The sequence below is a fragment of the Paroedura picta genome, chromosome 5 (genome assembly GCF_049243985.1).
Source record: "Paroedura picta isolate Pp20150507F chromosome 5, Ppicta_v3.0, whole genome shotgun sequence".
NCBI lineage: Eukaryota > Metazoa > Chordata > Lepidosauria > Squamata > Gekkonidae > Paroedura > Paroedura picta.
In genome coordinates, this window is record NC_135373.1 from 112,828,953 (window position 1) to 112,851,654 (window position 22,702).

The 22,702-nt window shown below is 47.1% G+C and overlaps 1 protein-coding gene across 1 annotated transcript in view; it reads right to left on the reverse strand.

Annotated features, from left to right (window-relative positions):
• Positions 1-13,976: 13,976 nt before the first annotated feature.
• LOC143838539 (sodium- and chloride-dependent betaine transporter-like) overlaps positions 13,977-22,702 on the reverse strand; it is a 79,429-nt gene continuing 70,703 nt past the window's right edge. Inside the window, exon 15 of the mRNA XM_077339976.1 lies at positions 13,977-21,651. Coding sequence (XP_077196091.1) covers positions 21,499-21,651 — 153 coding nt within the window. The 3' untranslated portion in view covers positions 13,977-21,498. The remainder of the gene's footprint in view (positions 21,652-22,702) is intronic.

Sequence of the window (22,702 nt, forward strand, 5' to 3'; positions counted from 1 at the left end):
GGCCCATCACTGGCCATTTTTGGAGGAGAGGGCGGGTCAACATGACCATATAGGGTCATATCACCCGATAACTGTTTAACAAATGTAAGAAACCAGGATTATGTGTGACGATGTTTCTTGATGGCCTTGGAAGAGTTTCCTGAATGGACGGGAGTTAATTAAGCTCCCACCCAGTCAGGAAACCTTTCCAGGCCCATCAAGAAACCCCAGGGTTTCACGAAACCCTGGTTGTGAAAGCCTGATCTAATTGAATGTCTTGTTTCACACAGCAGCCAGTCAATGGACTTAGAGGGCCAATCAGCAGGGCATAGACAATAGACTATAAGGCTATTCATTGCTTTTGCCTCGTAGCTTGACTATCCAGAGGACTGCTGCCTCTCTCAGCCTCACCCACCTCACAGGGTGTCTGTTGTGGGGAGAGGAAAGGGAAGGTGGATGTAAGCCACTTTGAGACTCATTCGGGTACAGAAAAGCAGCATAGAAGAATCAACTCTTCTTCTTCTTCTTCTTCTTCTTCTTCTTCTTCTTCTTCTTCTTCTTCTTCTTCTTCTTCTTCTTCTTCTTCTTCTTCTTCTTCTTCTTCTTCTTCTTCTATATACAGAAGTTCCCATGATTCACTACTGGTATTTATTTTATTTATTTATTATTTGAATTTGTATACCGCTGTTCCCAACTGGGCTCACGGCAGTTTACACAGTAAAAAATAAAAGCACAATAAAACCCTCAAAATACCCTTAATTACATTACTAAAACTAATAAGGTGGCAGGCGAAAAAACTACCAACTAGCTCATCCCCTTGATCAGCCAGGGCCCAACATTCTTGGTGTCCTATTGGTGAGAGTGGGGAAACAGATCAGCAGATGGACATGGTAGAGCTGTCCTCCATGAACCTCTCTGTACTAAAAAAACAAAAGACTAGCCCTGCTGTTCCCCTACATCAGGCATTCCATCTCAAGTCACTTGTGGCTTGACACTTAAAAACAAAGAAAGGAAAGGAGAGTTTGCTACAGAAAGGATACTCCATAGCAGGGGTAGTCAACTTCTGGTCCTCCAGATGTTCATGGACTACAATTCCCATGAGCCCCTGCCAGCAAACACTGTCAGGGGCTCATGAGAATTGTAATCCATGGACATCTGGAGGCCCACAGGTTGACTACCCCTGCTCCATAGGATATGTCCGTCAGTCACAGATGATAATGCAAGAGAATTTGCCCATTGCACCAAAAATAAATTGGAATCTTGCAGCAACTGACAGACTACGAAGTATTTATTCAGAGCATGAGCTTTCAAGGACTAGCAGACACTTCTTGCAATACACTGAAAAGCTTCTTAATATAATATAAAATGACTGCATCAAGAGGAGCCCCAGGCAGCATCTGAAGAAATGGGTTCAAGCTGCTCAAAGATTCATAGTGGAATCAGACCTTCTTTGTCTTTGAGGTGCTGCAAGACTCGTTTGTTTTAGCTCCCCCACTTCAAATTTTGTTTCAAGCCTGTTTACGGGATGAACTCAAACACTGCAGGTATTTAAGACTGATTGACAACTAATTTAACTGTTTAATTAAACAGTGGCTTGTTTGCTAGAGCTCTGGCATGGTAAAAGGAGGGAGGAGGAGGAGGAGGAAGAGAAGAAGAAGAAGAAGAAGAAGAAGAAGAGTTGTTTTTTATAGCCTGCTTTTCTCTACCCAAAGGAGTCTCAATGAGGTTTACAATCACCTTCCCTTCCTATCCCCACAACAGACACCCTGTGAGGGAGGTGGGGCTGGAAGAACCCTGACATCACAGTTCTGTGAAAGCAGCTCTATCAGGACTATGACTGGCCCAAGGTCACCCAGCTGGCTTCATGTTGAGGAGCGGAGAATCAAACCTGGCTTAGTAGATTAAAAGCTTTCGCTCTTAACCACGGCACCATGCTGGCAGAATTGAACTGGGCTGTGTAAGAATGAGAAGCTAATAGTGCTATACTATATCAGCAAGGAATACAGAAACGCAACCCACTGATAAGCCACAAATTAGAATGGTGTAGTGGTTGGAGGCATTTCAAGGTATACAAAATTATAATGGGTAGTGTGTTGTCTTAGCAAACACGCTTGGTTAGAATGGTGGAGATGTTGGGCCTGGCTGGCCCCAGCTAGCCTGATCTCATAGCATCCTAGAATCATAGAGTTGAAGGGATCCCCAGGGTCATCTAGTCTAACCCCTGCACAATGCAGGAAATCCATAACCACCTGCCCACTCACAATGACCCCAATTCCATGCCCAGATGATGACCCCCTCCCACCCCCCCCCACCCCCAAGAATCCCTGGCCAGTCTGCCCTGGAAGAAATTAAAACCTACTCAGGGGTGTCCCTGTTCGGTACTTGGGTGGGAGACAATCAAGGAATCCCAAAGTCGTTACACAGAGGCAGGCTGGGGGGAAATGCCTCTTGCCTTGGAAACCCCACAAGGTCTCTATAAACAGGTTGCAACTTGATGGCATTTCCATTAAGTTGGAAAGAGAAAGGCAAAGCTATTGTTCGAGTGGAATCAATGGATTTTTTTTTTAAGACAATCGGAGCAGGTGCTTGAATCTGGTGGCCAGGGTGCCCGAAATGCATGACAGAGCAGTGAAATCATAGAATCATAGAATTGGAAGGGGCCATACAGGCCATCTAGTCCAACCCCCTGCTCTACGCAGGATCAGCCCTAAGCATCCTAAAGCATCCAAGAAAAGTGTGTATCCAACCTTGGCTTGAAGACTGCCAGTGAGGGGGAGCTCACCACCTCCTTAGGCAGCCTATTCCACTGCTGAACTACTCTGACTGTGAAAATTTTGTCCCTGATATCTAGCCTGTATTGTTGTACTTGTAGTTTAAACCCATTAATGCGTGTCCTCTCCTCTGCAGCCAACAGAAACAGCATCTTGCCCTCCTCCAAGTGACAACCTTTCAAATACTTAAAGAGGGCTATCATGTCCCCTCTCAACTTCCTTTTCTCCAGGCTGAACATTCCCAAGTCCCTCAACCTATCTTCATAGGGCTTGGTCCCTTGGCCCCAGATCATCTGGGGCAGAGCAGGAAACTGTGTGATGGGGGTGGTGGTTAAACACACACACACACACACACACAGAAATGTTGTGTGCAGATCCTTTTGCTGTTTGCTCATGTGACCCCTTGGCAAGAAATGAGCTCTTGTTGCTGGTAATATGATTTCATCCACCCTCAGGGGAGTTATTGCTGTCAATTGGAAATTGCTTTGCTGTCATTTTGTGCGCTGGACGTCACCCCGCCGGTAGGATTACTGCTTGCCTGACCCCAAGATGCTGCCGACACCTCTGCCCCAGGTAACAGCAGAACCACTCCCTCCCACCCCCACCCCTTTCTTCCGAAAAGGGGGGTGGGTGGAGAGAGGCTTTTTATCAAGGTTGCAGAACCCCTCTATTTATAGCAGCAAACCACAGCTTTGCACGCTCCCCGTGCCAACCGTGATATATTTATTCCACAGGATTCCGTCACAACATGTACATCAGGCGAGGGTAATTAAGAAATGGGAAACACAAGGACGTTTGTTCTCTCCCAAATGCTTTCAAGTGCAGGTATCCTTCTGGGAGCATGAAAACAGCACAGTCGGGGAGAGATCACACCGTAGGGGCCAAGGTTTTCTGGAACAGGTGCAAATTGCCTTTGCGGGCAACACAGCTGAATTCAAAGCAGAGCTGGGTGGAGCCCAACTTTTAAGAGTGTTCCAGAATTAGGGCGCTTTTCCAATTCCGGAACGAACGTAGCAATTCTCCCGGTGAGATCAGAATGCAGAGAAGGGAACGAGAACTAAAGTGTGAGGCTGTAGGCTATCTTGGATCCCCGTTATGGAGGAAGGCAGGCAATAAACGCAGTGAAGTAGATACATGAATGGTGCAGCGGTTAAGAAGTATGGGCTGGAGAATGGGGTTGGATTCCCCGCTCCTCCACGTGTAGCCAGCTGGGCGACCTAGGGCTAGTCACGATTCATGCAGAGCGGTTCTCGCAGAGCAGTTCTGTCAGAGCGCTCTCAGTCCCACCTATCTCACAGGGTGCCTGTTGTGGGGAGAGGAAGGGAAAGGGGATTGTAAGCCGCTGTGAGACTCCTTCGGGTGGCGAAAAACAGGGTATAAAAAACAACTCTTCTTCTTCAAATGCAGTCGTGACTTCAGAATAAATGAATACTGGCGAATGAGAGAAAGCTACATGTAGTTCCTTCTTAAATCATACTGGCAATGTGACTTCTGAGTGCTTTATTTATTTACTTTATTTATATGTCACCTTTATCCCAAAGGTGACTCCTTCAGGTAGTGAAAAGCAGGGTATATAAAAAAAAACCAGCTCTTCTTTTTCTTTTTCAAGAACATGACAGAAAACAGCATCTCTTTCTTTCCAAGGGCATAAACACATTTAAAAAGGGAGAAACCTGAGAAGTGAAAGATTCCAACAGAAACGGAGGGGTTTAAATGGCTGCTGGCCATTTAAACCGCACAGCTTGATGGGTCTGCCATCAAGACTCCATAAGGTAGAGGAAAGTGGGATATAAAAAACAGCTCTTCTTCAACCCCTGTGGACATGAAACACAGAGCCACAAAAAAGAACCCTCCAAAAACTAGGAGCGAGAAGCCCCAGTGGTTCATCTGAAGCATGTATTTGAAGACACTGGAATCTTCCTGGAGGTTCCACCGAAGCAACCCTTCTCTGCAAGAACTGACTCCGCGTCAGACCATTTATGCATGCAGCTGTGAAGAGGTGTTCATATGTCTTCTTCCTTCCAGCCAGCCTGGCCACCCGCTATTTCAACAGCCTGCTTGCTTACTGGTTGACTTTGGGTTAGCGGGAGTTGAACGTGTTCCTTGCTGTGAATGATACATATATATGGTAATGTTTTGATGCATTTATAGTATCTCAATATATGCAGCGCAACAGAGCAGAGCATATTACCGGTGTGCAGGATGGCACTGTGTACTGTAACATGCTCCCTTCCATAGCATTGCACCTATTATGCATTCTGCCCTCTGTTCAGAGAGAAGGACACATTCTGTGCTCTGTTTTCGAAGATAATTGAGCTGAGAAACACGTGAATGTGGAAAGGAGCTATCATGCATTATTGTCCATCTGAGGCAAAAACAACCACTGCACCAAGCCAAACCTGTATAAGCTTCTATTCTTAATACTGAAGTACAAAATGTAACTTTGTATATAATTTGGAAGATGGGAAAAGATATTCTCTATCTAGGATTGAAAGGAAGTGCTAAGCATAGAAACGAAGATAAAATTAGATCAAACTTTTTAAAAAAATGGGTTGGATACAGAATCAAAAGGCAGTATCCAGCCAATCACCTCTCCTCTTTGATCTAACAGGCAGAACACAATAAAATCTCTGTACGTAGCAGAAAAGCCCTGGAGCACTCAAGATGTTGAAGAAAAGTTGTATGAACCCAAGGTGTTTACAAAAGAAAAAGCATAAAAAATTAATCTACGAAAGAGAAGCGTTTCTCCTTTCGATTCATGTGCCTAGTTAGAAAATAGCAGGAACGTGAAGTAGAGCACTTAACTTGGATGGTACTTCTACACAATCTGCACAGTGGGGGGGGGGGAAGTGTATGGATCTGCCCTCCTAGAACCCCAAGCTTTCAGAATCCAGGTGAGGGAAGGAGTTGGGGGCGGGGGCAGCGTTTTGATTTGCTAGAAATCCATCTTTTCCCCCTCAGTAGATTATAACCAAGAAGCTTGCTGAGAGGCAAACAGCAGGTGAACGCACTTTTTTTGTTGTTGTTTTTTGAAAAGAAATTAGTCAGAACCCCCTTAGACCTAAGTCCTCCCAGGAGGCCAAGTAAAACGATACAATTCTGGGCTATACCACTTGAGAACACAGGTAGCTAGGCCATTTGGGGTTGTTGGCAGTGCCCTGAAAATAAAGACCAGGATAAACTGCCTTTCTCCTAGGCCTAGTCTGCACACATAGGATAATGCACTTTCAATGTGCTTTGGCAGCTGGATTTTCCTGTGCAGAACAGGAAAATCTACTTCTAAAGTGCATTGAAAGTGCATTATCTATTGTGTGCAGAGTAGGCCCTAATGTATACATTTTTCGGTTACATTAGGCTACCCCTTTCTAAGCAGTCTCAGAGTGGCTCACAAGAATGGGTTAAAAACCAGTACAAATTAAACATTTAAAATACATTTAAAACCTATCCAGATCAGAGAGCCAGCTTGGGGTAGTGGTTAGGAGTGCTGATTTCTAATCTGGCGAGCTGGGTTTGATGCCATGTTCCTCTACATGCAGCCAGTTGGATGACCTTGAGCTAGTCACAGTCATGTTAGGCCTGTTCTCACAGAGCAGTAATATTAGAGCTCTGTCAGCCTCACCTACCTCATAGGGTGTATGTTGTGGGGAGTAGAAAAGGAAGCTTCTTTGAGACTCCTTCAAGTAGAGAAAAGCAGCATATAAGAACCAATTCTTCTTCTTCCTCAGTAATATCAGGGCTCTCTCAGCCTCACCCACCTCACAGGGTGTCTGTTGTGGGGAGAGGAAAGGGAAGGTGAATGGAAGCTGCTTTGAGACTCCTTCAGGTAGAAAAAAGTGGCATATAAGAACCAACTACTACAACTACGACTACGACTAATTCTTCTTCTTCTTCTTCTTCTTCTTCTTCTTCTTCTTCTTCTTCTTCTTCTTCTTCTTCTTCTTCTTCTTCTTCTTCTTCTTCTTCTTCTTCTTCTTCTTCTTCTTCTTCTTCTTCTTCTTCTTCTTCTTCTTCTTCTTCTTCTTCTTCTTCTTCTTCTTCTTCCCTCCAGTTATCCCTCTCTGCCTGGAAATAAAAGAGGCTTACAGCTATAAACCAGCCATGAAATGGAGGGGGGTGTTCCGGATGGGGGCCCCAGCTTGATGGTGATGGTGGTCCATGGCCTCAACCCAATGCCTGATGGAAGAGTGCCTCCCTTCTTGCAAGGATTTTGGGAGCTCTGTGAGGGCTCGCACTTCAGCCAGCAGCTGGATATGGGGGGGGGGGACAGACTGCACGAGTGTGCACACACAAACACATGGTGTCAGGATGTGCATCACAGCATGCCAGGCAACCCTGCAACTCTGCATGAATGGCAAACACCCCCCCCCCCCCAAAAAAAACCCTTCAACACTGAATGCTCATGAGGTGCCATCTTTACCTAAATAACGGTTTGAACTGCAGACATGCACAGATGGCTCCACAAATAATGACCACTCTCCGCCGGATGACGGCAGGAAAATAGTTCCCTCGCTCTCAAAAGACAGATCCCCCTCTCTGGCAAATGCCGGTGTTCGCTCCAAATGATACAGTGCCTCTTAGCCGCTCAATGACCGCTTTCCAAGAGGAGTGCTACAATGCAAGGAAGCGAGAGGCGCCAAAGGAAGTCAAAAGGGTTGTTCAAAGCCTTGTACAGCGGCCCCTGAACCAAGAGTGATGGATTGCCGTGGTGACGGAGCAAAAGCACAACGCAGAGGTATTTCTGGAGAGAGAAAAAAAGAGGACGAGGAACACGACACGTCGAGGAGAACTTGAGGCCCTGGACTTTATGAAGGATCCTCTTTTTAATGGCAAGCACGCAGCGCTGGACTATGGAATTATGGTGAACTTAAACCGTTTCACATGGACCAAAGCACCATAATTCTTGTGAAGAGCTGCCCTTTTGTTCCTTCAAAGTTTGAATGCAGCCCAATTTCACTTTGCATTTTAAGAAGTTCTCTCTCTCTCTCTCCCTGGACAGAGAACAGGCAGGACTGAGGAAGATAGCTCAATTGTTTTCAGCCACCTTTTTAGAAATGAGAATAGGTCTAGCAAGGAAAAAATGGGATGGCAAAGCTCCCGCCACCCCCAGGAGGGAACAGAGATCTGGAGTTATTAAGCAGGAGAAGGACTTCAGGAAGAAACCTCTGGAGGCTTCAGGGTTCTGTTGTGCTCCAGCACCATGGCCAAAAGGTGGCATTGCAGGTGATTTGACAGTGACCAGGGCCTAGTCTTCACACAATAGATATTGCACTTTCAATACACTTTAGAAGTAGATTTTCCTCTTCCGCACAGGAAAATCCAGCCGCGAAAGCACATTGAAAGAGCATTATCTTTTGTATGCAGACTAGGCCCAGATGACAGAAAAGGCCAGCAGAGTTCCACGTGTCCCGAAGAGTGAAATCAGGCCTCATTTGAGCTGCTTTCGGTCGGCCCATGCCTGCTTGAGAGCATTTCATATGCTTTGAAGGCCCCAGTGGAATGGAGACTCACAGGGTGACCTAAAACAACATGGCAGCCCTCCCTAAACCTGCCTTCTGCCTTCTTATTGCTCAGCACCATCACAGACTCTGGCATTTGCTTCGGAGTTCCTTAAAATGCAGAAACACGAGTGGAGATTCCATCAAGAGAGTTGCCAGAAAGTCTGCCTGCATTTCTCGGTGGGAATTCCTTTCCTTTCTACATGACTCTCCACCCCCAAGTTTGATGAACTGAATCAGACAGCGCTAAAAATAAGCCTCCTTCTTGGCAAGAAAGGGTCATGGACAGGGGACTCAAAACGGCATCCTTGTCCTGAATCCAAGCAAGGGGCTTTTGTTATTTAGTTTCGCGAAGTGCTTTTAAGATTCAGTCACGCTGCTCCCGGTTCCCCAGGGTGAGTTCCTGCTTTCTTGACAAATGGCACAGTGCCAAATGGAGCATAAAACCAGAGCAAAATTCACTGCAGAAGGAAAACCGGGGAGCGGGGGGGGGGGCCTTCCAGTGCATTTTATACCCTGCTTTTTACTACCCAAAGGAATCTCAAAGCAGCTTACAATTGCCTTTCCTTCCTTTCCCCACAACAGACACCCTGTGAGGGAGGTGGGGCTGAGAGAGCTCTGAGAGAACTGCTCTGCCAGAACAGCACTATCAGGACTGTGATGAGCCCAAGGTCACCCAGCTGGCTGCATGCAGAGCAGTGGGGAATCAAGCCCGGCTTGCCAGGTTAGAAGCTGCCTCTCTTAAGTGCAACACAAAGCTGACTCTGTACGTAAAGCAGGCTATATCGAGGGCAGAGATGTCTTCCATTCTCCAATCCTACATATGTCACTTACAAGAAAGATCAGTGTGCTCCACACTTTCCCGAGTGGTGAAAAGTTCAAAGAACAGCAGCCCCAGGTTTGGATTCCAGTAGCCGATTAGAGAGGACTGGGAACTTGGTGTCTTTAATCTTTGCTTTATTCACAGATATGCAAACCAAGAGCATATGCAGGGGGCAAAGAGGTATCCATTTAGGACAACAGATCAGTTACCCCAGAAGGTTCACTAGCCTTCTTTACACACCTTAATTTGAATGTACATATTGAGCCTACATATGTACACACATAAAACTTAGAGTTGGAAGGGACATCCAGGGTCATCTAGTCCAGCCCCCAGCAGAATGTAGGAAATTCACAACTACCTGTCTACCCACAGGGACTCCAATCCCATGTCTAGATGATGCCCCTCCCCCAACCCAGAATCCCTGGCCAGTTTGGCCTGGAGGAATTTGCCCTCTGACCCCAAAGTGGTGATCGGCATTTCCCTGGGCATGCAAGAAAGGGCCACAAGAGCCAAGCACCAACACAATCCCTTCTGCCCACCCACTTCAATCTGCCTAAATTCACAGAATCAGCAATCTCTGTACAATAAGAAACTGATAAAAAGGGTTCCTGGTTGCACAAAGAGAGCTATACAAGTGTACTTTGGTGTATGAACAGTCTGGTGACCTATCTTCCCAAGACCATCATGTGAAGAGCTTGCTACCACCACCTGCACTCCATCTAGGTTTGCCATATACCTGTTTGTGGTAGGAGATCTCCTGCGGTTGCTGGCTGCCAGGACTCGAGCAGCTGGTCACAGAAGAAAAAATTAAATGCTTTCAGAGACAATGGGACAGTACTTCTAGGAAAAACCCGAACACGACATTACACCCCTCTAGATGTCACCAGAATCTCGAAGCTAAAACAATAGAGTTGCCAGTAGTTCCTAGAGAGGACTGATGTCACTTCCGGGTTTCCACAGAAGTGATGTCATGCCACTGCTGATGGCCAACCCTGCCTCCACATGTTCCTTCACCATGATATCCTGGTAGGGATGCCAACCTCCAAGTGGGACCTGGGAACCCCCTGGAATTACAGATCAACTCCAGACTAAAAAGAACAGTTCCCCTGTATAAAATCGCCATTTTGGAGGGTGGTCTCCATAGCATTATACTGCAATGAGGTCCCTCCCCATCCCAAATCCCGCCCACTCCTGGCACCACTCACAAAAGTCTCTAGATATTTCCCAACCCAGAAATCCTATATCCTGATAATCCTAATGCCTGACAATCCTTAATGCACCCTTTTTCTTGTTTATTCTTCCCTCCCCACTTGAAATGTCAGAAGGCCCTATGAAGATAGGTTGAGGGACTTGGGAATGTTCAGCCTGGAGAAAAGGAGGTTGAGAGGGGACATGATAGCCCTCTTTAAGTATCTGAAAGGTTGTCACTTGGAGGAGGGCAGGATGCTGTTCCTGTTGGCTGCAGAGGAGAAGACGCGCAGTAATGGCTTTAAACTACAAGCACAACGATATAGGCTAGATATCAGGAAAAAAATGTCACAGTCAGAGTAGTTCAGCAGTGGAATAGGCTGCCTAAGGAGGTGGTGAGCTCCCCCTCCCTGGCAGTCTTCAAGCAAAGGTTGGATACACACTTCTCTTGGATGCTTTAGGATGCTTAGGGCTGATCCTTCATTGAGCAGGGGGTTGGACTAGATGGCCTGTATGGCCCCTTCCAACTCCATGATTCTATGATTCTATAAGGCGGCTTCTATCTCCCATGCACTCTAATTGCTAAAGGGCCTCTTTTACGCGTGGAACAGCCCCCCCCCTGTGCAGACTTAATCTTGCAGGTGAATTGCCCATTCAGGAAACATCCACACTCATTAATTCCCCAGCTCTCACCTGCAAGTCCGGGGTGCATCACTATCAATTGTCGCGACAGAGCCAGTCACAGGAACCTGACAACCGTATCTAAAAGCCACGTCGGAACATTCAATCACACGGCGGCGTGTCCAATGCGCAGAACCCAGGCTGCCCCTGCGCCGATGAAAAGGGACAGAGGGAAAGGCTGGGTTCTCGCTGGCTGCAGCCAGCCGTAAGGCAGATTCCGCTTCCCCCTTATCAGTTTTAGGAGTTATGCTTTTTAAATGTTCTCCTGTGTCAGAGAATGGCTGCCACGCATTGCTGTGGGGAAAGGCAAGGCTGCTTTTGGTGGCGGTCTTGCAAGAGGATGAAAATCTGCTGGCACGCGTCAGAGGCAAGGATCCCACAGAAGGGGTGCCGTATAGTTTACTCCCCCTGCCTCCCCTCTTGGGGGGGGGGGAGGTCCATGCTGTAGCAAGGATTCTACAAACACAGAAGTATCATAGAATCCTAGAGCTGCAAGGGGCCATACAGGCCATCTGGTCCCATCCCCTGCTCAACACAGCATCAGCCCAAAGCATCCAGGATAATTACCTGTCCAGATGCTGCTTAAAGACCACCTGTGATGGGGAGCACACCACCTCCCTAGATAGCCTGTTCCTCTGCAAAACTACTCTGACTGTGAACATTTCCCCCCCGGTACCCTTCTTCATGTAGTTTAAAGCCATTACTGCCAGTCCTCTCCTCTGCTGCCAACAGGAACCTTTCCCTGCCCTCCTCCAAGTGACAACCTTTCAGGTACTTCAAGAGAGCCATCATGTCCCCTCTCCACTGCCTCTTCTCCAGGCTAAACAGTCCCAGGTCCCTCAGCCTCTCCTCAAAGGGCTTGGTCCCCAGGCCCCGGATCATTCTCATCACTCTCTTCTGAACCCTGTCAATTTTGTCCACATCCTTTTTCAAGTGAGGCCTTCAGAACTGCACACAGCACTCCAGGTGGGGCCTGGCCAATGCAATATACCAGGGGTAGTCAAACTGCGGCCCTCCAGATATCCATGGACTACAATTCCCAGAAGCCCCTGCCAGCATTCGCTGGCAGGGGCTCCTGGGAATTGTAGTCCATGGACATCTGGAGGGCCGCAGTTTGCTTACCCCTGCAATATACAGTGATTTTGAGGTGATGCCTCTCTTTATTTATTTGTATATTATTATTTAGGTTTCTTACCCATCACTATTGGAAAAACCATCTTGTAGTGGGTCACAACAGTAAAAACGCCACATAAAAAGATAAAAACGCAATATTAAAACTCACAATAACCCGGTGGCGAACTAAAAACCCACCCCCACCCACTCCATGACCTCCCACCCAGTGCCTCAGGGATATGGGGAAACCTGCTATTCCAATTATAAATGACAAAGGGCCATAGATTTTCATTGCTCTGCCTCCAAATCTGCATTTGCTTTCTATTGTGACAAGCATTTTGCTAGTGAGGAATAGAGTCTCTCCGTCACCTCTCTAAAGGACAACTATGCTACTCAAAGGACACGATTCCCTGAAACAGAATGTCAAGGGAAGACGTGCCTTGGGTCCTTCATTTGGGCAAGGCGTCAATTCATGCTATATGTGCCAAAGGACTTGCCAGGAGAAGCCCACCACACTGGCTCTGCAGAAGGAGGCTCTATAGCTGCCAAATCCAGAAATATAGCTGCCAAAGGACACATACCTCTTTGAACCAAACTAGGGTGGCTAGCTCTGGGTTGGGAAATACTTGGAGATTTGGGACGGGGGGTTGAGCTGGGAGTGGGCAGGATTCAGAGTGGGGAAGGACCAAAATGAAGTATAATGTGATGGAGTCCCCCCTCCAAAGCAGCCATTTTCTCCAGGGAAACTGATCTTTGTCGCCTGGAGATGAGCTGTAATCTGAGGGATCCCCAGGTCCCCCTACCCCATCCTCCATTCCCCCCTTTTCTTCGTCATGTGAGGAAAGGTACAGACACAAGGAGCATTTGGACATCGCCCTGTCCCTTCGCATTCCCTACCAACCCCACCTGGGTAAATGAAAGAAAGCCCTTTCAACAGCTGGTACGGAGGTCCTCAGCCGAAAGTGATGATGGGCAGAGCATCCAGGTGGGCTCTCCTCCCTCACATCACCCACCTGCAGTCTTTCCTTTGAATCAGAGGGAAAGGAAATTTACATTTTTCCCCAGAGGAAAAGGAGATGGATGAAATAGCAGACAAGTGATGAGGATTTCCAACTGCTTGTAAGGAGGTAGGTGGGTGAGGGAAATGTCTTGTCCCTATAATAGTGCTTTTATGGGCTATTATTTAGCTCCATGTAACTGCCCCCTTCCACATTTTAAATATCTGTCAGAGGGATAGCCTATTTTTCTCTAGGCCTGCTGGCAACCTCAGCGGAATGCGGCCGTCCTCATTTCTGCTCTGGTTGCACCTCAGTGCAGAAAAGGGATCTTTCAACAGCAGCATTGCAATCCTCCAAGGAGGAATCACTCTTGATCTCCAGTGATCCATGCCCTGGGAGAAAACAGCTGCTTTGGAGGGTCGTCAGATACAGGTTGGGAAACTCCTGAAGATTTGGGGGTGGAACATGAGGGGGGCAGGGATCTCACTGGGGTAGGATGTCACAGAGCCCACCCTGCAGAGCAGCCATTTTCTCCAGGGGAACTGATCTCTGGAGGCAATTCCAGAGGATTTTCCAGGCCTCACCTGGAGGCTGGCATCCTTAGCCGTAGGGTACAAAGGTGATCTCAAGGTCCTCTTCTCCAGTGATCATTTCAAGTGAACTCATCAAATCGACTGAAAGTGGATGTTTTCTGATGAGGCGACCAATCAACTGTGGGATTCACCCGGCCTTCTGCAATTTATTACTCCTTTGTTTTCTCAAGCTATTTAAAATTAAGTCAGGGCTAGCCAAGTTCATGGCTTCTACTCCGGCCATTAAGCCCCATCAACTCCTAATTGATCGCCTCTCTCCTGGCCAGAGCTGTCGCGTTCTGACCTTTTTCTCTCCTAGAGGAAAACAAAACCAAAACTCAGCGCTTCTCCCCGTTTCCTGAAAGAAACCTATTTATTGAGTAGATTTTCAGTATAAAACCTTATGAAATATATATGCATCTATGAAAAATACATTCAATATAGTTGCAAGGGTCGGAGGCCAATGTTACCAGTTCCTCCCCCCCCCCTTTCCCTGTGCATTATCTGAAATTTAGCAGGGAGTTTGTTTCTTTGTTTGCCAATAAAGGGATTTTGACACTTGTCATCAAACTCTCCCCAGCTCTAGGGCAACGTTCTTAGAGCACGTGGTCACTGCAATTTGTCAAGTTGTGGCCACTTGGAAAAGAGTTTGTCACGATGAAGAAGAAGAAGAAGAAGAAGAAGAAGAAGAAGAAGAAGAAGAGCTTGGTTTTGTACCCTACTTTTTACTACCTGAAGGGACTGCTTAATTTCTGCATAGTGAAAAGCTCTGGAAAGCACAGGAGCAAGACTGATTTTAAAAGCTGGCCACTAGAAGGAACATCTTCTGTACATGAAAATGTTGTCAAACAGCATTTGATGTGGCTCTTCCGTCAGCTGATGGCATCCCAGCACTCTGGGAAGGTTTCTACTTCTGGGAGAAGAATCTGACAGGTGGCACTCAACACTAGGGTGAGTTCTTCCGCCACACTTGGAGCTTACCCGTGTCTGATAGGTCGGTCCCACTGAATCCAGAGTGAATTTCTTTTATCTGAGTGTGCATAAATCACAGCCCTGTTGTAACCAGACAGGTAATCTGTGTCTTTTCCACATCCAGCTTCCGCTGACCTTTCCAGGAATGGTCCTCTCATTATCAGGATGGATCACCTGGCCCGATCCTTGCCTATCAGTATAATGACCAAGTGTTAGGGTTGCCCTTCTGATCTGACCCTACCCTCTCTTGCTTGTTTGCTCACTCTTACATTCCAAGATCAAGTTTCCCAGCAAGCAATGGCAGAAGATACTTGTTGCAAGACTTATAAAGATTATCCCTGACTAATGGCTACAACTCCAGCAGTTTGAAGAGCAGAGCTGAAGGGCTATGGTCACCTTACCAAAGCCTGATACATCTTACAGCAATTCAGGCTATGGAGCCTGCCATTAACTTTTCTCCTGGGGGCCTTTGGAAACTTTTTAGCTGCCTTACAGAATAGCACGGATCGCTCTTCGAGCCTGGGATGAAACGTCTGCAGGATCAAATGCAATGTTTTTGCCAGCCTTCTGTGCAAAGGCCACTGTCCCTGCCGTAGCTGGTGATTAGAATCATAGAATCATAGAATCATAGAATCATAGAATCATAGAATCATAGAATCATAGAATCATAGAATCATAGAATCATAGAGATGGAAGGGGCCATACAGGCCATCTAGTCCAACCCCCTGCTCAACACAGGATTCACATCCCAGCAGTTTTTCTTTCTCCCCAAATATGTGTCACCAGCACTGATAGTGGCCCTCAAAGCTGTGTTTGTTATTGGCAGGAAATTAAGGGGTGCTCAGTAAACCTGACTGCTTTTTAAAAAATGGCTCCACTATTTTATGAGCAACAACCCAATAACAATCCAGGCCAGGCTGGATTCTGGAGATTTTGGGTGGGGATGGAATTGGGGTCCCTGTGGGTGGGCAGGTTGTTGTGAGTTCCTGCATTGTGCATGGGGGTTGGACTAGATGACCCTGGGGGTTGGTACAGCGGCATTCATAAATCGATACTGGACAGCAAGCCCCATTGAGCTTGATGGGACTCCTTTCTGAGTAAAGAAGAACCGACTCAAGCTGCAAGGCTGCAGTGTCAATCCAGAGAGGTCTTCTCCCTTGGCCACAAGTAGGAGTGAGGCTAAGCAGAGGAAGGAAATGCAGACAACTGTCCGCAGCATTTGGTTTTCTGGCCAGATGCGCTTTTCATTCCCTCCTGCTCTTTCTGCGTCACCAGCCATATCCAGGTCTTCACATCGTAATTGCTAAGCTGCTATCTGGTGAGGCTTCATCTTCGGTCCTCCTTTCCAATGTATGCTAATACAGTTTGAGCATTTAATTTTAGGGCAGGTCCGTTCAAGTCACATTTCTGTTCGTTTTCCCGACAACTCAAGGCCGTCACAAGGGGCTGCATCAAACACGGTACATTCAAGCTGAAAGACTGTCAGCCTGCGACATTTCTTCTCTGCGCTAGTATCTTCTCAAAGTTTAAAAAAAAAAGAAGATTTTAAGTGACTTTGACACATTCTTTTCCTGACAAACTCATCTCGGTTCCAATTTATCACCTCCTTTTCCTCCAGGCCCCATGAAATGAGAAGGGTTGGGTGCTCAGTTCCGATTCTGGAGCCCCCATAGCGGTTGCATCTTGCATTAAAAAAAAACAAACCCTTATCTGCAGCAAATCTATACATATGAAAAGAAACTTAAAAAAAAAAGCCCTGCTTCCAAGTTCTGTGTTAAAGAAGCACGTATATCCTGCAATTAGAATAGATTATGCAAATCTGGCTGCATTTGCTTCTTATGCATAATTTATACCACTTCCAACACTCCAGGGTCCGGGTGTTTTTTGGGAAGAGTTAGAAATGTTTTGCGAAGAACTCGATGGCTGGGGGAACGCTCAAGGAAAGAAAAAGAGAACCGTTACCTTTTTGCCTTGATATTTTTTGGGGGGGGGAGAGGGGAGGACAATCTTACCTTGCTGTCAAATAATAAGATGCAGCAGAGCAGCCAGCAACCAGTAGAGCAGGGGTAGTCAACCTGTGGTGCCCCAGATGTTTGCTGGCAGGGGCTCATGGGAATTGTAGTCCATGAACATCTGGAGGACCACAGGTTGACTACCCCTGCAGAGTACAGGTTTTGCACACAGAAGGATCCAGGTCTGATTTCCTGATTCCCCTTTGAAAGAATATCCACTAGAAAGATCATAGAATCATAGAGTTGGAAGGGACCTCCTAGTCCAACCCCCTGCACTATGCAGGACACTCACAACCCTATCGCTCATCCACTGTAACCTGCCACCCCCTTGAACCTTCACAGAACAGGCCTCTCCGTCAGATGGCTGTCTTTGAGATTTTGGAACTGCTACTGCCAGCTGGGCTAGAATATTGAGAAAGGTAGATCAAGAGTCGGCTTATCCCAGGTAGGTCTGTATGTTCATATGTAAGGCAAAGGTTTCATTGGGGTGGAGGGAATTTATTCAGTGCTCATAAGAGCTGCAGTTGGGAGTATTGCCTGAAAATACCAGACCATAGTGCAGAGGTAGTCAAACGGCGGCCCTCCAGATGTCCATGGACTACAATTCTCATGAGCCCCTGCCAGAGAATGCTAGCAGGGTCTCATGGGAATTGTAGTCCATGGACATCTGGAGGGCCGCCGTTTGACTACCCCTGCCATAGCGACAGTCCTCCTTTGCACTTACTTAATACCGACAAGTGCTGATCAAATGCAATCATCTCCCTTGATATCAACGAACTAGCTGGTTCTTGACCTCTGACCTTCCACGTTTTTGGTGTATTTTGCCTATGCACTCTTGCACAGGACAGTGGGAAGGCATAACACAGAACTGTTTTGTACAAGTTCTTGGTTTCAGTGTTATTTTTAAAATTCTATTTTGGTTGCCAAAAAATAAGTTTTCTTCCACCTTTACTTGCCCAGAGGACAGCTTCCTACCTTGGCTAGCTAATTTGGCCATGTAGATCCATGTGGACCCTGAGGCTAAACTATTGTAATGTGCTCTACCCAACCCTGCCATTCATAGAATCATAGAGTTGGAAGGGGCCATACAGGCCATCTAGTCCAACCCCCTGCTCAACGCAGGATCAGCCCTAAGCATCCTAAAGCAAGGATTGAAGACAACTTGGAAACTCCAGCTGTTTCAGAACCCCGTGGCATAGGCAGGTGGTATGTATACTGCGGTTGCTCCACTGGCTTCTGATGAATTCCAGAGTTAAATTCTGGGTCCTGATTATTGCCTACAAAATCCTCTGAGGCCTAGGAAGCATGTATCTTTGGGAATGTCTCTCTCTAGGGGAGCTCCTCTCACCTCAACAAAACCTTCTGAAGGTGATGAGGATTGAGGCCACCTCATAAATAGGTAAAACAACAGTGGCCTATAACCAAACTTTCTTTGTTGTGGTCCCACCTGCTGGAATGGCCTGCCTAATAAGGTAAGAAAGGCTCCCAAATTTCTGTCTTTTCATTGATTATGTGGAAATGGAACTATTCTGGAGGGCATTTGCATAAAGGGAACAGGAAGACAGTAAAATGGAATTCTGCCTGAAGGCTAATTACACTGTCTGCAGCTGAATGTTCTCTAATTGTGAGGTCCAAAATGTGAGGCATTATACTTTCTCTTATTTCATCAATATATTGAATTCTCAACATGGCCCCAATCTGTGGATATTTGGCTCCAGTCTCAGGAGTTCTGAACACAGATCGGTCTGCAAAGATGAGGAAAGACCCAGGTTTGCAGTAAAATCTGAAATCTAAATAAAACAGATTGGGGGTATTCACCCACCCCAAGTAAGAGAAGCAGCCCCTGTACGTTTAAGAACTGGGTGCCCTCTGAGATCTCACAGGCCATGGTGGGGGTTGCAGGGCAACCACAGCAACATTACCAGCCTTCAGATATTGGCTCCTCGCAGTGAAAGTCAGGGGGGAGAGCCATTTCCAGAGCTATTTTGACTGGCCAACTCACCCACGCTTCCCTCTCTTCTGCCCTCAATACAGAACTCATCGAGATTTTTTAAAGGTTAAATGAGCTCAGTAGAATTATACCAGTGCTCAGTTAATGAGAAAATGTAGACTGCAATGTTAAAGTCTTCAAAAACAACTGGCTGTAGAGGAGAAAATTGTTGAGGACACTCATACACCAACAATGTTCAGCAAAGTGCTACTAAAGAGAACAATTACATCTGGCCAGTTAAAAAACACTTGCACTATTTATTGGCTTGAACAGAAAACCAGGTTCCTGGACAGAATATTCAGTTGGAGGCCCTCAAATATCTTTTCCGTACATGGTTAAAACTAAGGGTTGAACATTCGTGGTACTAAGCACTGAGAAAGACCCTTGGGTCACTTTGTTAAGCTCTTCTCCGTAACTTTTTCGCGTCTCCTATCAGAAATTCTTGTGGGTAGAAATGTTGTGGGTGGAGTTAAATAAGTCCCTGAACTTCTAAAAAAGTTTTGCATGTCTTCTGTGATATCACAGTCCTCTAGAATCGCACAAAAGTACAAGGTTTGTGAGACATAAGAGGGGTTGGTGAAGAAGAACAGCAGAAGGAACAAATGGGCTTTCATTATTCAAGCAACAGCATTATTTAGAGATGCCAACTTCCAGGTGGGACCTGGGGATTCCCCAGATTATCTCCAGACTACAGAGATCAGTTCCCCTGGAGAAAAGGGATGAGTTGGAAGATGGACTCTATGTTGTTGCATCCTGCTGAGGTCCCTGTCGTCCCCAGGCTTGAGTCACAAATCGTCAGGAGTTTCCCAGCCTGGGTCTGGCCACCCTACCTCCATCCTCATGCCCTGCTGGTGGCGAGGAGGAACCTGGCAACCTTACAATCATTGCCTCGAACACGGTACTGCGAATTTGAGATTGGAAAGCTCACTGTGGTCATTTCCAACCAAGCATTTAGCTGTGTTTTTGCTTCCATAGTGGAGTGCTCTTTTCTATAAGCGCTCACATGAAAGTCTACCTCCCAGAATTTCCTCTAATCTTTCTCAAACCTGCTATGCTACAATCTCTCTGGAGAGAACGCAGTCCAGGTGGACTGGTCTGTCCGGCTGAGAAGGTGTGCATTCTTAGAGGTTCTACCTTTTCGCTGCCACCATTTTGTCCTGCCTGCCATTGGAGGGTTTTTTGAAAACATCTGGAACGGCTATTGTGCTGTAGCACTGTAACATTGCAATGATCTACGAGTTCCTCTGAAATTATTGCATATAGATAGTTGAGGTTCTCTTTTTACAATCCACTAAACCTGTGACTGCCAAGCAGATGCTCCCACTTCTCCCTGAACTGAGGCGTCATCACAAAAGGATTGTTCCTGCCTCCGGCACCTGGTGATAATGCAGTGATGGCAGCACAGGAGAACCCATCAAGATGTTAGCAGGTTCCAAACCAAGTATCTCCTTAAGGCAGAACAGGCCTTCTCAACAGGCACTCCTGTAGAGGCAGAGGAGGTGTTTCCTGGGCTATTTTGAATCACCACCTGCTTCTATGCAGTACAAGAAAGCCAGACTGGCTCTATGGTGTGGGAAACAGATGCTCTTTGGTGGGTCTTCAGAGAGCTAAGAACGCCATGCTTATGGCCAAAGTGTCTGTGTGTGTGTGTGTGTGTGTGTGTGTGTGTGCGTGCGTGCGTGTGTGTGTGTGTGTGTGTGAGAGAGAGAGAGAGAGAGAGAGAGAGAGAAAGAGAGAGAGAGAAAGAGAGATAGAGATTCCAACCTTGCAGTAAGTACAGTGCATTACCAGTAAGCCAGCTGGCAGAAATGGACTCAAAGCTCCCCAAGAAGAAGAAGAAGAAGAAGAGTTGGTTCTTATATGCCGCTTTTCCCTACCCGAAGGAGGCTCAAAGCGGCTTACATTCGCCTTCCCATTCCTCTCCCCACAACAGACACCCTGTGAGGTGGGTGAGGCTGAGAGAGCCCTGATATCACTGCTCGGTCAGAACAGCTTTATCAGTGCTGTGGCGAGCCCAAGGTCACCCAGCTGGTTGCATGTGGGGGAGTGCAGAATCGAACCCGGCATGCCAGATTAGAAGTCCGCACTCCTAACCACTACACCAAACTGGCTCCCAAGAGCCAAACAAACACCAAACCCCAGGAAAACTGGCAGGTGCCATGACACCCAAGGTCACCGCATTGGAGAGTGCTGTTCTGGAGTCTTTCCCAGCCCTGCCACGAGAGGTCCTCTTTTTCAACCCAGGGTTTGAACCTGTTGCTTTCTGTATGCAAAACATGTGCTCCAGACCCTACTTGAAATGTTGAGTCCAGATGAAGCTGTCTTAGAAGTACCGTTGGCTCCCTTCACTTACGGCTGTCAACCTTGGCTGGCTTTGGTCACTAGAGACTTATTCGTGACGCTGGAGAGGCCAAAGACCCACTGACCTATGCTTCCTCCCTGAACATTTTGACCTCATGAATGAAGCTTTGTCTGAGTCACACTATGGGTTCTTGGAGGCCAGTCTTGTCCACAGTGGCTGAAAGCTGCCTTCCAAAATACACAAAGGTGTCTTTTCCTAACCTCTCGGTTGAAATCTTTCTAACTGGAGACTCGAGGGACTCAACCCGGCCCTTACTACAGGCAACGCCTGTGATCTAGCAATGAGACTTGGCCCAATTCAATAGCTTTCCAACACTTCGTTGGGTATGAAAAACATTGTTGGCCTGGTCCAGCCTGTATAATCAGCTGCTAGGTCAAGGTAGAAGGGAAGAATCCACCCCAGGTCAGCTATGCTTGCATCGGAGGCGAATCTGTCCCAGGGAGGGAAGGCTTGAAGAGGGCTTCATACCACGTGCAAAGGCAAGCCACCAAGAATAAGCATCAGCCCCTCCAGAACGTAAAGAGCGTCAGTCCCTAGGAGCTCTAGAAGTTGGTTTCCTTCTCTGTAGTGATGAGGACTTCCTTGGCCGGACTCGTGTATTCTGGCTTGGAATGTTCCCGCTGTCCCGACAAGCCAGTCAAGTGCTTCTTTGGTTGGGGCAGGTCCTCTGCTGGAGCAGTCAGCTGGCGTAACCGCTGCAAAGCATACGAAACCAGAGAGGGGCTCGATTAATTAAAACGTTCAACAAAACCAATACCCAATAGCAATCTAACGTCATGCGCTGCGGGCAAAGGCACTGCAAGAACCAATTCATTCCACTTCCTAATACGTGCCGACCGGGACAGGCATGAGGAAGGAGCAGCAGGGAACTGGCTCCCGATTGGGATCTATCCGGCCGGTCTGCGTCAGGCATCTCCTGCCTCGAGGCTCACTTGAAGCCGAGCTCTTGCAGGGCGCCTTAAAAGCCCAGCGATATCTAGAGAGGGATGGAGAGAGGCTAGAATGCATGACTGGGAAGGGCAACCAAAAGTCTGGTGGCACCTTAAGAGCTACCAAAAAGATTGCGGTGAGGGTTCCACATGGACCGTGTCTCTCATTTCAGTATGTGTCAGCCCTTAAGCCAGGCTTTGTCAACCAGGGTTTTGTGAAATCCTGGGGTTTCTTGATGGCCCTGGAAGGGTTTCCTGAACGGGTGCGAGTTAATTAATTTTGGATAGATTTTTAAAGATTTGTTAAACATTTATCGGGTGATATGACCATGTGTGGTCCTGACGACTCCACCCACCCCTCCCCAATTGGCCAATAATGGGCCTGGAGGGGGTGGGAAGGGGAGGGGCCCAGGGTGGGCATGTCCACAGCTATGTTTCCCCACTGTAATCAACGCAATTTCATTGCTTCTGGGGTTTCACGGAGTCCGAAGAAGGTTTCAGGGCTTTCTCAACAGGAAAAAAGTTGAGAAAGGCTGCTATATGCTCTTAGGAGGTACAAGTGGGCCAGTTGGCCCATCATCCAGAGAATCTGCCACCAGGCATGGAATACGACATCTGGAGAATTTGAGATTAGGATGTTATTTTCTCTTGCAAGCTTAGAAACAGTTTTCCAGGCCACCAGACAGGCTCATGTCTTCTCCCCCCCCCCCCATACACCTCTTATCTTGGGCAAGATACCGCCCTTCCAGAACTGGGTGTCTATCCTTACCAATGAACACAACAAGTTTTTGATTTATCTGCCTTCCTTTTTTTTAGT